General features: G+C 45.0%; 1 protein-coding gene across 1 annotated transcript in view; it reads left to right on the plus strand.

Moving 5' to 3' along the window:
• The window catches only part of TNRC6B (trinucleotide repeat containing adaptor 6B), a 2,803,754-nt gene that overhangs the window by 1,588,509 nt on the left and 1,200,458 nt on the right, over positions 1-14,787 (plus strand). Inside the window, exon 11 of the mRNA XM_044074422.1 lies at positions 9,952-10,086. Within this exon, the coding sequence (XP_043930357.1) occupies positions 9,952-10,086 (135 nt within the window). The remainder of the gene's footprint in view (positions 1-9,951; positions 10,087-14,787) is intronic.

Here is a 14,787-nt window from a genome sequence, read left to right on the forward strand (position 1 = left end):
CGTCAGAAAAACAAGGGCAATTATTTCAGTACTTCAAAACACTAGCAAAAAGTACCAGGCTTACTGCAAGGAAAATCCTGCAGGCTCTAGGATTCATGGCATCTTGCATTCTTCTAATCCCATGTGCAAAGCTGCATATGAGGAAACTTCAATGGTACCTAAAAAATCTATGGTCTCAACACAATCACAGCTTGGAAGCAATTATACCAATAATTCCATGTCTGCAAAAGGAATTTCTATGGTGGGCCCAAGCATGTCAAGTAAACACAGGGCTTCCATTCTGCAAGCCTCAAGCAAAACAAGTCATAACCACAGACGCCTCAGATTACGCCTGGGGGGCGCACATGAAGGACAGGTGCATTCAGGGCAGATGGTCCCAAAAGGAAAAGCACCTTCACATCAATCAAAAAGAAATGCTAGCAGTAATAAATGCAATTACAGCTTTCCAGGACTTCCTGCATCCAGGACAATTACTGATAAGAACAGACAACACCACAGTAATGTGGTACATAAACAAGAAGGAACACACTCATACCCCTTGTGCAGACTAGCCATGACTCTTTGGAACTTGGCTCTGGAAAGACAAATCGAACTTCAAGCACAGTACTTGCCAGGACTGGAAAACACACTGGCAGACACTCTGAGCAGGAATATGACAGATCCACACGAATGGAAGCTGCATCCACAGGTGTTTACGGAGATAATCCAAGCGTGGGGGAGGCCAGACATAGATCTTTTTGCCTCCCACAGGAACCATCAATTGAAAAAGTTTTGTTCAAGGACCTTCCATCCAAAGGCCTGGAAAGTGGACGCCCTTTCATTCAGTTGGGCAACATGGACAGTTTATGCATTTCCACCTCTGCCTCTTCTGCCCAAGGTGCTTTTGAGAGAAAGAACAGACAAACCGAGGATGATACTGATTGCTTCAGACTGGCCAAGGCAACACTGGTATCCACTCCTGAGGAGCCTAACACATACTCCTCCCTGGTCCCTACCTCTAATACCTCTTCTGCTGACGCAGAACAGCTACAAAACCCTTCACAGTCAGCTGAAAACACTCAACCTCGCTGCGTGGAAAATTCCTTAACACCACATCAGACTCTACTCTCCAAGGAGATGCAGGATGTCATTTTGGAGGCCAGAAGACCATCTACAAGAAAAGCTTACTCCGCAAAATGGAAGCGGTTTTGCTGCTGGAATGAGAAAAGAAGACAGGATCTTAGAAAATTTAACTTGCCTCAGGTTTTACAGTACCTAGCTGAACTGCTGAACAGTGGACTTTCATTTTCTTCCATTAAAATACACGCCTCAGCCATTTCTGCAGAATTCAACACGGATCCTCCTTTATTTTCTCACCCTGTCTTACGGCAGTTCCTCAGAGGGGCTAAGAATATAAGACCTCCAAGGAAGCAACCAATACCAGCCTGGGACCTTAATTACATACTAGAAAAATTAACATTGCCTCCCTTTGAACCTGCTGCCTCAACAGATCTGCAATATTTGTCCTGGAAAACAGCTTTCCTTCTGGCCATCACTTCAGCTCGTAGGGTTTCTGAACTACAGGCCCTCATGGCGGTGCAGCCCTTCCTCATCTTCCATCAGGATAGGGTTTCCCTTCGTACTAATCCATCTTTTATGCCAAAAGTGGTATCCAGGGTAGCCTTAAACCAAGCCATACACCTACCTACCTTTTATCCTAACCCTCAAAACAAAGGGGAGAGGCTGCTTCACTCTTTAGACATCCATAGGCAGCTACGTTACTATTTGGACAGAACAAAGTCCTTCTGGAAATCAGAACAACTTTTTGTGTCCTATGCCGTAGGGGCTCAAGGGAAACCAGTTACCAAACAGACCATTTCCAAGTGGATTGGCCACTGCATACGATTTTGTTACTCCTATCATGGGAAATCTGTCCTTACTGGTATCAGATCTCACTCCACCAGGGCCACAGCCACCTCTACAGCCTTCCTCAGAGGTGTGCCTACTAAGGATATTTTGGAGGCAGCCACTTGGAGTTCTGTACATACCTTCACAAAACACTACCACCTGCCTTTATACTCCAGAACAAGAGCAGGCTTCGCCACTGCTGTCTTGCAGGGCATTCTGGCTCAACCCAGATGATGTTCATCTCACATTGCTGCAGTCATAACCTGTGGGTAGTCCGCTGTCCTCGGTCGGCCCGAATACCAAAGTGTTAGGCTGGCGTCGGTCATGGTTGCTCAGATCTGACGTCAGTACGCCGTGGTATTAAAGCGCATGACCGACGTCATATCCTCAGTCTTTCTTGCCGCATGGTCCGAAGCAGAAGCAGCGTTTGCAAGTGCCATTCGGCGTTCTGAAATTTTCGTATTCTGAGTTTCAGACCGAAAACCAAGTTGGGCTAAGTACCCCGTTGGGGAATATTTTTGTCTTTTCTTGCTTCAGTTAAATCCGGATGTCAGAAAAAGTGAATAATTGTATTTCTTGTGGGAAACAGATACCTCATAGGGATTACCACTCTCTATGTATTCCTTGTTTGGGGCCTGAGCACGACGTAGTCGGGTGTCGCTTTTGTGCTAGATTTAATAAGCGCACCATTAAACGTAGGTTAGATTGCGCTAGGCTTGTCTTGATGGCGGTGTAATTACAATATGCCATCGGATCCTCCGACGCCCGCTACCACTAAGAAGCGCAAGGAAAAATCGTTAAAGCCCAAGCAGGATGAGTCGTCCGTTCCGGACGCCGGTTCTTTAGAAACTACGGTGGAATCTGTGGATCCTGCCGAGGTTTCAGCTGAGTCTCAGGGGGAGCCGTTAATTTTGCAAGATGTGGCCTCTCAGGAGTCGGGTCAGGCTGAGGGGGCCTCTCAGGTTGCTGTACTCCCTTCTTTGCATAAGGTGGTTAGGCCTTCCCCTTCTGTCTCTAAGTTACCTTCCAAGGTCAGGCCTGGTTTGTCTTCCTCTGGTGTCAGTCCTAGTTCTGCAGGTTCTGTACCTAAAAAACACATGCTAAAAATGGCAGAAGATTTGATTACCTTAATCAGAGGTTCTATGCCCCCTCCAGATAAGAGGCCTAGGGTGGAGCCAGAGGTGGAAGGTTTGGAACATTCTTCAGATTACTCAGAGTCTTCGGCTGAAGACATTCAGGATTTTCCTCCTTATTCTGATTCAGACGCAGAGGATTCTAGTCCTTCTGCTTCTCCTCCAGAGGATTTTTCTTTTTCAGAAACCCTGCATTCTATGAGGGAGCATTTTAAATGGGAAGGTCAGGATTTCTCAGATTCCCGAAAGAGGCTTAGGGAATTTTTGTTTTTACCACAACATAGGCCCTTGGCTATACCTCCTGTTTTGGATATTGCTCAGGATGTTTTCTCTGAGGCTTCCCTTAATCCAGACTCTTTACCTCCTGCACCGGTTAAACCAGACAGGTATTAGAGTGCCAGAGGCTCATAAATATTTGTATAAGAGCCCAAGGGCTGACCCAGAAACTATTAGTCAGGGACCTAAGGGTGTCAGGGCTTCTGTTGTAAAGAATCCAGTTCCTATGGATAAAGATTCTAGAGCTTTGGATAGGTGGGGTAAAAAAGTGTATACCTCTTCCACTCTAGCAATGAGGGCTTTGAATTGCCAGTTTCATATGCTGAAGTACCAGAATTTTCTCCTTACTCAGTTAAAGTCTAAGGTAGATGCTTTGGCAGAGGGCATAGAGTGTAAGGAATTACAGGATTTGGTTCATGCCTCTGATCAGGTGGGTAAGCATTCTTTGCAGTGTGGTTTCGATGCTTTACAGGCTTCTTCCAGGGTGGCTGCCACTGGATCTGTTATTCGTAGGCACGCCTGGCTTAAGGATCAGAACTTGTCAGAGCATGTTAAAGCTCGAATTTTGGATGCTCCTCTTCAGTCTGAAGTTTTGTTTGGTTCTCCTGTGGAGTCAGTCTTGAAGAAAATGGCAGACAAAGCTAAGTCTATGCAGACTGTTAAGGATTTTTTGCAGGTGCAGCCCCCTAAGTTTAGCAGAAATTGGCCTACTAAGGGATGGGGCTTACCCTTCTTCTGATTTACAGTCTAGGGGCAGATCTAGACGTGGTAGGGGCAGAGCTCAGGGTTCTTTCAGGCCTAGAACGTGGAGTTCCCCTGCACAATCTACAGGTGAGGGCAGGGGCCAGTCCTTTCGTAAACAGACCCAATGACCTGCATCTTCAGCTGCCAGATCCTTCCTGTCTGGCAGCTCCTTTGGGAGGAAAGTTGGCACTTTTCAGGCAAAATTGGCTGTTAGTCACCCAGGACAAATGGGTGTTGGACATTATAGACCGAGGCTACAAGTTTTATTTCCACATTGCCTCCTTTCAAAGGCATGCCAGACGTTCCTCCTCAGCAAAGGGTGGAGGCTCACAAACAGATTTCTTTACTTCTTCAAATGGGGGCTATGCAGCAGGTCCCTCTGTCAGAAGTGGGCCTAGGATTTTATTCTCGCCTGTTTCTTATACCAAAGAAAGGAAACACTTGGATGCCAATTTTGGATTTATCTATCCTCAACACATACCTGGACATTCCAAAATTCAAAATGTTGACTTTGCAACAACTTCTGCCTCTGCTGGGCAAAGATCACTGGATGGCAACTCTGGATCTCAAAGAGGCTTATCTTCATATTCCTATCAGGTCCAGTTGCAGGAGATTCCTGCGTTTTCGGACTGGGTCTTTACATTATCAGTTCTCTGCATTGCCCTTTGGCTTATCTACTGCGCCCAGGGTGTTCACAAAGGTTCTGGCTCCGGTGATAGCCTTCTTAAGGTTAAGAGGAATACAAATTTATCCTTATTTGGACGATTGCCTGATTCTTGCTCAAGACAAAGACAAGCTACTTCACCATCTACAGTATGTTATGGCAGTGTTAAGGTGCCTAGGGTATTCTGTGAACGAAACAAAGTCCAGTCTAGTACCCTCTCAGGAAATGTGCTTTCTTGGTGTGAGACTGAATACAGCCTCTCAGATGGCATTTTTGACCCCGGACAAGCAAAGAAATCTTACACTTTACTTCCAACAATTGTCTCTACGGTCCAGGCTGACTGCAAGGACAGTCCTTCAAGCCTTGGGGTTCATGGCATCTTGTATTCTGGTGCTTCTCAATGCCAAACTGCATATGAGGAAGCTACAATGGTATCTCAAAAGTGTATGGACTCAACACTGCCACGATTTGGACACTGTCATTCATATAATACCTTGCATTCAAAAGGAATTTTTGTGGTGGGCTCAGGAATGTCACCTAAACAAGGGACTCTCTGTGACCCGACCAGAGGCGAGTCAGATCTTAATGACAGATGCCTCAGACAAGGCTTGGGGAGCACACCTCAATGGAAAATGGGTTCAAGACACGTGGCCTGCCAGACTTCAACATTTGCATATCAACTTGAAGGAGATGTTAGCAGTCCAATTTGCATTGATGGCTTTCAAGGATCTACTTCACCCAGGACAAGTGTTGATTCAAACAGACAACACAACTGTCATGTGGTACATCAACAAGCAAGGGGGAACCCATTCGTACCCTCTTTGCAGGCAAGCTATGATTTTGTGGGAGACTGCTCTCAGTTTGCACCTCACTCTTCAGGCAAGGTTTCTGCCAGGAGCACAGAACTCCTTAGCGGATGTTTTGAGCAGACAAATGGTGGATCCCCACGAGTGGAAGTTGGATCCTCATGTATTTCGACAATTGACAGTGATTTGGGGGACTCCAGACATAGATCTGTTCGCTTCTCCACTAAATTTCCAGTTGCCAAAGTTTTGCACAAAGATGTTTCATCCAAAAGCTTGGAAAGTGGATGCTCTATCATTCAGTTGGAACAGTCTTCACATCTATGCCTTTCCTCCTCTGCCTCTCCTTCCCAAGGTGCTCTTGAAGGTCAGACAGGACAGGCCCTCCATGATTCTAATAGCTCCGGATTGGCCACGGCAGCACTGGTACCCTCTGCTGAGGAGTTTAGTACGGGAGCCTCCTTGGCCTTTGCCATCAATTCCACACCTTTTGTCCCAGGCAGGCAATCATTTCCTCAATGTCAGGATACAGTCCCTGCATCTGACAGCCTGGCATATTCTGTTCTAGAACCTGGAGGGTCGCAGCTTCCTCAACAAGTTTTGAATGTCATTTTGGAGGCCAGAAGGCCTAGTACAAGGAAAGTTTATGCTGATAAATGGAGGAGATTTTTTATTTGGAGCAAAGCAAAGAGCTTTGATGTTTCAGGGCCTAATTTGCGTGTTTCACTTCAGTATCTTACAGAATTATTAGACAAGGGTTTGTCTTTCTCCTCTGTAAAAGTTCATGCTGCAGCCATTTCTGCTCACTATGACTGTGACCCACCATTATTCTCTCATCCTTTGTTTAAGCAGTTTCTTAGAGGGGCAAAGAACATAAGGCCCCCGCGTAGAGCTCCTACTCCTTCCTGGGATCTCAATTTTGTGTTGGAAAAACTCACTTTACCTCCTTTTGAACCTGCAGCTACATCTGAGTTGAAGTTTTTGTCTTGGAAGACTGCTTTTTTGTTGGCCATTACGTCTGCTAGAAGGGTATCTGAATTACAGGCTCTAATGGCAGTTGAACCCTTCCTGATTTTTCATAAGGATAGGGTATCCCTGCGTACTAACCCTTCTTTTATGCCTAAAGTGGTTTCAAATGTGGCCTTGAACCAATCTATTCATTTGCCTACATTTTATGCTGATCCCCAAAACAAAGGGGAGAAAATGTTGCACTCTTTGGATATTCACAGGCAGTTGCGTTATTATTTGAGCAGAACTAAAGGGTTCAGACAGTCTCAACAGTTGTTTGTTTCTTTTGCTTTGGGCTCTCAGGGGAAACCTGTTTCAAAACAAACTATTTCTAAGTGGATTGGCCATTGCATTGCGTTTTGTTATTCTCATCATGGTAAGGAGATTCCGGCTGGAATCAGACCTCATTCCACTAGGGCTACTGCCACTTCTACTGCTTTTTTAAGGGGTGTAGCTACTAAAGATATTTTGGAGGCAGCTACTTGGAGTTCAGTACACACTTTTTCTAAACATTACCATCTCCCTCTTTATTCCAAATCTAGGGCTGGGTTTGCCACTGCAGTTTTACAGGGCATGTTAGCAGCTCCCAATGCTTTATGAATTTGCCAACCTCCCTTTACCTTTGCTTTGGGATTCTACCCACAGGTTATGACTGCAGCAATGTGAGATGAAGAACATAGTACAGTTTTGTACCTACCATAAATGTAGATGTTCGAAGATCCACATTGCTGCAGTCAACCCTCCCTCCTTCCCTCTGTAGTTTGGAGTGGTTGTATGGTTTGGGTTGTAAATATTGTTTGTACATGGGTTTTGGAGGTTTTCTGTTTTGGCTATGGCCTTTCTTTTAGGGCCTTCTGACAGCTGGGGCAAGAAAGACTGAGGATATGGCGTCGGTCATGCGCTTTAATACCACGCGCTGGCGTCAGATCTGGCGACCATGACCGGCCAGCCTAACACTTTGGTATTCGGGCCGACCGAGGACAGCGGACTACCCACAGGTTATGACTGCAGCAATGTGGATCTTCGAACATCTACATTTATGGTAGGTACAAAACTGTACTTTCCTCATAGTACGTACCACCCTATGCATAGCTTTGGGACTCTACCCATCTGTGATTACTGCAGCTGTATGCACGATGAACATAGTACAGTTTTGTACCTACCATAAATGTAGATGTTCGAGTGCTAATACAGCTGCAGTACAGGTTTCCCTCCCTCCTTCCCCTCTTGGTTAGGGCATGGGGCCTAACAACCTTTTCACACCTCCTGACTGGGTTATCCTGTTATGTTTTATTTGCTTGCTTACACTGATTTTGCATTACATTGCATTGCTTGCATATGTGGATAAGCTTTACTTATGTATTGCCTTCCTTTTGGGGGCACCTGACATCTGGGGCAAGAAAGACTGAAGAACATGGCGTCGGCTGTGTCTTATATACTCTGGCCTTCCTGACGTCAGAAGAGTAAGCGACGACTACCGACGCCGGACCAAGACTTTGGAATTCGGCCGACCGAGGGACCGCCTGACGGTTGAAAACCCATCTGTGATTACTGCAGCTGTATTAGCACTCGAACATCTACATTTATGGTAGGTACAAAACTGTACTTTTTGAACATTTGGTTCCATTGAAAGAAATATTCTTTTGAAACAACACCTCAGAATTGTGTAGAGCTTCAAACGCTGCACCAGCATTCACCTTTGTGCTATCTGCCGTCTTGGATTTCCTTGAGTGCTGTTTTCCCAGCCGCCACCATGTTAAGAATTGAACAAGCGCACTCCTAACAAGTAGGGGAAGTTCCCTTGTGCCCTTGCCAAGTTTCTCTTAGTTGTACAGATAACCACATGTTGTCTTCCCTAAAAAGAGGCCGCTAGCGTAGTGGGACCAAACGCGGTCAACAAAGTACAAATAATTCCTTAATTGTGAAACTATCCATTTTCCCCTTCCTAATACAGTTCCTGATTTGGCTATTACAAATACATTTTCTGTTTAGTGTTGGTAGCTAAAATTTTGTAGCAGATTACCTCAAAGGAATGGGCCAAACCTAGATGTGTAGTTTGTGTGTATGTGTAAAATTTATTTTGTATCCGTGTGTGTGGGTTTGTGTGCGCACTTACATATGTATATGTAAAGATGTATACATGTGTGATTGAAGACGCCATTTGAATATGAGGTTGGTGACTTATGGGAGGCAAGTGTTATTTCAAGCAGACTCTTGTTGGAGGATGATTAAATCAACCTACCTGAAGTTGTGGTAGTACAGTAAACAAATCTCTGAATTTAGTTGGGCACATGAACTTGTCTTTGACCCTTTCAGCCAAGACTCAGACTACAAGGGGAATGATGAAGTGAGAGTATTTCAACAGCTTAGACTACCCAATCAACCAGCATAGTTCCAGGTGGTGGGAGGTAGCCAGAATGCCCAGAGAATCCCCACGTAAATGAGGGCATGCACATACTCTAACAAGAAGCAGTTGAACCCCAGACCATAAATCTTGATCACTAAGGCGCCATGTTATCACATAGTAACAGAATTCTGGAATGTCTGACTCAGGAAAAAGCAAAGATTTTTGAAGGGTAGAATTAAAGTAGTAAGCTGTTGGATGCTATGTAGAATTGTCACCTTTTCACTAGGTAGTGAAATGAGCTATTTAAATAAATCAGGCAGTCTTTCTTTCATCAGTCTCTCTCTATCTTAATCATTTGGATACAGGTTAACTGCATTCTGTTGTACAGTTACAGTTGCAGCTTTTGACTCCTATAAAATGCATGCATTCAGAAATACAAGTTCAAGTAAAGCAGAGCTTTACATTCTCAAAGTGAAAATTTTGTGTCTTGTGCTGTCCTTTGTACATCACCACTGTTGGATTGTGTGCATGCTTTTTTTTGTTCATGTACCTTACATTTTAATTTTTTTTCTGTGTGAGTTTTGTTATTATGCCTAACAACCGTCAAGTCACCCCCATGTTGGACGCAGCTTATTTTTTCTCTTACTTCATAGTTTCATCTGAGATCAAAGCAGGATTTTACTGGCTAGGAGCGTTCAGTCAAGCAGCCATGAAAGGCATCTCAGCATTGAGGGTGTTGCTTATAGCCTAACCCTTGCTTGGGAGTGGCATGCAGTTTGTGTCACAGCAGAGGCCCACAAAGCCTTCCTTGTGTTAATGTATGTTTATGTCCACCTGTGTTGAAGACCACCACCAGGTGAGCCAAACATCTCCTCCTGCCCATCCCACCCCCCATTGAAATGCCCCTTTTTCCCGGTTAGTCATTGTACTCTGGTTATGTGGGCCGTAGTCAAGGCTTTATTTGTGTATGCCTTTAGCTCTGGCTGGCATGCATCTCACATGCATTTGCAGTTGAAATTGTCTAATTGAACCTTGCTCATATGGTGGTTAGATGCTGAAAATATATATTTTTTCTTTTCTTTATTGTAGGTGTCTGCCTCCATGCTGAAACATTTCCCTGCAAACAACAGCTTAAACCCAGGACTTTTTAATATGGGCCCACAGCTTTCACCACAACAGCTTGCCATGCTCAGCCAGCTTCCACAGATACCACACTTCCAGTTGGTAAGTATATCTGTAACATTTTCACCTAATGTATTATAGCTATTTCTGCCAAAGCTTACTAGACTGTTCAAGTGCAGCCGAGGTTGGTTGATCAGCTCAGAACTCGAACATTGATATGCATGGACTTCACTGTGGAAGCCTTATAGTTTGGAAACTGTACTTCGATCCTACTTTTTTTGAAAAATTGACAACATAAACTCAGAGAGGAAACATGATTATATATTTTGTGCTTGAAAAGCTGTATTGTAACTTTAATTTTTAGTCCCTAATTCGAACTCTGTCGTGTTTGACTCTTTGAGTGAACATAGTATTCACTCGTGATATTTTATTTGCATTTTTTGACTGGGCACACCCCTCTAGGAAACCACATTTTCAGTGGAGTCCCAGGGAGATAACTATAATGATGTACAGGCAATATTTCGTAAAAATGAAACGTATACATAAAAGTATATGTTGTGATTACAGAGCATAGTTACGCAAATTAATCATCACAAGATTCTGTGTTAGTGAAACTAGTGGTAAAAGTGCCTGTTGAATATTTTTCAGAAAGGTAGAATGTATGGTATAAATTAAACCACGGTGCGAACAAGATGGCAAGACCTTGTCTGCCATTGGTGTCAGACACTCCACTCCTCAGCAATTCTATTCCAGAAAGCAGAGGAGCGGAAACATCTGGCACAAGAAATCACAGGGTTCTTTCCGGGATGCATGTGCAGAGTTTTCCCCTGGAGGCAGAGGGGGAAACGCCAATGGAAGATGCCCCTTTCGGGGCAGAGGACGTCCGCGAAACCGGGGTTCCAGAGATTCTTTCTCTGCCCAACCGTATCAGCCCTTCTGAAGCATTGCTCGACTGCTCACCTCTGGAAACGGTCAGGGGTCATTTCTCCTTGTACCCAGATGCCTGGCAAAAGATAACCAACTCTTGGGTACAACGGATTATATCCTGTGGCTATCACATCCCCTTCCATCTTTGCCCAGTCTCATCAAGAGTGCTACCCGACGTTCCACCCAGTCAGTGGGCAGCACATGAAATCAAAACGCTGCTACAAAAATGAGTCATCCAGATGGTCCCCCCCAGACCAGATAAGATCCGGATTTTTAAGGTTCATTTTAGTGCTAAAAAAGACAGGGGACTGGAGACCAATTCTGGATCCTCAGTACACTAAACAAATTTGTAAAAACAGAGAAATTCCGGATGATACTGATTCAGTCTGTTTTTCCTCTTCTGGAAGAAGACTATTGGATGTGCTCTGTAGATCTTCAAGATGCGTATTACCACATAAAAATGGACAAATGCTCAAGAAGATACCTCCGCTTCCGTATAGGAGCCAGTCACTACCAGTTTCGAGCCCTGCCCTTCGGTCTCTCTACAACCCACAGTGTGTTCACAAAATGCATGGCAGTGGTTATCGCTCACTTGCGGCTTCAAGGATTTCAGCATTTCCATATCTAGACGACTGGCTCCTTACCACCCCCACCAAGCATCTGCTGGAAGAAGCTCTGCAATATACTCTCTTAACAGCTTGAAATCTGGGAATCACTATAAACTGGGAGGAATCCAACACAACCCCAAATCAGTCTTTGGAATTTATAGAGGTACTGTTGGACATGAGAAATTGCACAGCATCCCTCCTAGAACACAGACTTCAGAGAATAAGACAACCAATAGCCACAGTGACCACGGACGCCTTCCTTGATGGGGTGGGGGGCTATGTCAGGGAAACTCGGTCCAAGGCACCTGGTTAGAGTCTGAGGCCCTTTTGCATATCAGTGTCCTGGAACTGAGGGCGATGCTTCTAGCGTTGCAAGCATTTCAATTCATTCTTCCACCAGGGACTATTGCGATCCAGTCAGACAACGTCAGTGGTCCGGTACATCAACAAACAAAGGGGCACCAGATCTTGTCCATTATGCCGAGAGGGCTTGAGAATATGGCAGTGGGCGATAGCTCGCAACCACTTTCTGATTACAATGCACATTCATGGGTGCTCCAACGTGATAGTGGACAAATTGAGCAGGTGCATTCTGCAGCCTCACAAGTGGTCCCTCAATCCTCTGATACCTGCAAAAATCTTCAACTGCTGGGGCCAGCCTTGGTGCGACCTATTTGCCTCCCCAACCAACTACAAGTGCAGCAACTAATTTGCCCTGAACCCTCCTCGGGGACAGTCACCAAGGGACGCTCTAGTCCCGCTTGGCCCTCGGGTCATCTTTATGCCTGTCCTCCTCTCCCCCTCATCTCTCAGTTTCTAAAGAAAGCACGACAGTTGAAGAGCAAAGTGATCCTCATTGCTCCATATTGGCCTTGACAAGTTTGGTTCCCCATTCTCTGGCCTCACCTGCTAGATCAACCGTGAATCCTCAAACCATCCCCAATGCTGATCTCCCATCCGCAGCGTCTGATTCACCCCAATCTAACAACCCTGAAACTGGCAGCTTGGTTTCTCCACTTCCTATGATTGCCAGGCATGAAAACTTTCGTCCCGTATTCGCAATATTCATATTGCATCTCATAAATCGTCCACCAAACTAATCTGTCTTAACAAATGGAAGAGGTTCTCTCTATGGGCAGCAGATAAGCAATTAGACCCCTTGTCAGCCTCGATCTCGGTGGTATTGGATTTGCTTATCACATCTTCTCCACTATGGGGTGTCTGCCTCTACTATCCATGTACATTTAGGTTCATAGGTAGGTACTAAGCTATTGGCCCTGGGGCCTATACAAGCCCAGCTAAAAAGGTACCCTGGCTTTTGCCACCCAAGAGAATTTAGCTGCCATCTCAAATTTTCATATTGGTTTTCAAGATTCTTCACTTATGTCACACAGACTCTTTCTTGAAAGGGGTTATCCACCTAAAATCTCCCTTTAGAGAACCCGTACAAACTTGGGATTTGGCTTTGGTTCTGCAAGCTGTTGTAGCTCCACCCTTTGAACCTGCGTCGTCTTGTGACGCAAGATACCTCTCGTGGAAAACTTTGTTTGTGATTGCAATCACATCGGCCAGGCGATTGTCAGAACTTCAGGCCTTATGCATCAAACCTCCCTATCTTGTCTTCCATAAGGATAGGGTATCACTGAGAACCAATTCTACCTTTTTAGCAAAAGTGGTATCAGAGCGATCTGTCAACCAGTCTTGATCTCCCAGTGTTCTTTTCTAACCATTCTAACAAGGGAGAGTATTGCCTGCACTCCTTGGATGTTCATAGGCAAATACGATTTTATCGGGACAGAACAAAATCTACCCGTAAATCGGACCAACTGTTTCTGGCTTTTTCTGGACCTAGATGGGGTCATCCTGTATCAAAATTTGCATTGGCTTCATGATTGAGAAATTTTATCACCTTTATCTACAACAAAAACAATCTCACCTTGCCTCATACAGTCAAAGCACATTCAACAAGATCTATGGCAACTTCAGCAGCTTTCCATGCTAAGGCTTCCCTCAATGATATGTACTCAGCTGCAACTTGGGCCAAACCTCATACCTTTATTCTTCATTACAAATTGGATTTGGCCTCCAGAGGTAGAGCTTCCTTTGGCTTCATGGTGCTCAGGAATGCCCTTCCATGAGGGCCACCTAGGAATACAGGTAGCTGGGCACTCTATCCCATCAGTAAGGAACAAACAAAGATTAACAACATCAGAAAAAGTAGTTATATCTTACCATAACGTTCCATCTGTGTTGTTGATCTTCGTTCATTCATTACTTCCCACCCTCCGTCCCCCTTCTGGAGGTTCTTAGTTGATCTTGTGTACTCCTTTCTTGTAGGTCTGTTATGACCAGAGGTAGCCTCTACTTTTATCTATCAACTTGCAAACTTGATCTGAGTTAAAAGGGAGCAGAGCATTCTGGGTAGGACCTTGGCTCGAGAGTTTTTGGCTGACACGACCTTGATATTGGCCTCCTCGGTTCTGAGGACGGAACTGATAACCCATCGGTAATAAATGAACGAAGATCAGCAACACAGATGGAACGTTATGGTAAGACATAACTTCTTTTTTCCAACTCACATGAGGAGCGTCTCTATTGTTTCGGCAGCGACCATCTGGAACTTGAGTTGCGGTATTTGTGCTGCCTTTAACCCCAGATCCCTGGTCGACCGTCAAAACAAATTGCTTATTAAAGGCCTAGTTAAAGGGGGCCCCTTGATCACTGCTACCCCAACCAAGGTGGGCCCTTCAAGAATGAAGAAGTTTCCTCCAGGTGAAGGAGGTCCCTTCCAAATGACCCAGGCTGTCGGATCCCAAGTCCTCAGATCCGACTCCAGCTAAGGCGGTGTTGGATCCGAGAGCCTCTGGTCCCAGAGCCTCTAGGGAGTCCACACCGGGATCAGACTCCAGGTCTTCGGATCTGACACTTTTGGTTCCCACCCCCAGATCCAAATTTCAAATTTACCCATACTTGGATGATTGCCTGATTCAGGCAGGCGGTCAGGAATTGCTACTTCAGCACCTGACATTTGTAAATAGACTTCTAACTTCACTGGGGTTTACCATCAACCAAAAGAAATCGCATCTGGTACCCAACCAAAAGATTGTATTCCTGGGAGTAAGCTTGAGCACAACTTCCCAGATGGCATTCCTCACTCCAGAAAAACAGATTTATTTGACAAACTACTTCAATCTACTGGCCACCCAAACCCAGCTATCTCCCAGAAAAATACTGCAAGCCCTAGGGTTCATGGCCTCTTGCATTCTAC

The sequence above is a fragment of the Protopterus annectens genome, chromosome 1.part0 (assembly GCF_019279795.1).
Source record: "Protopterus annectens isolate FY-2018-M chromosome 1.part0, PAN1.0, whole genome shotgun sequence".
In the NCBI taxonomy this organism is placed as follows: domain Eukaryota; kingdom Metazoa; phylum Chordata; order Ceratodontiformes; family Protopteridae; genus Protopterus; species Protopterus annectens.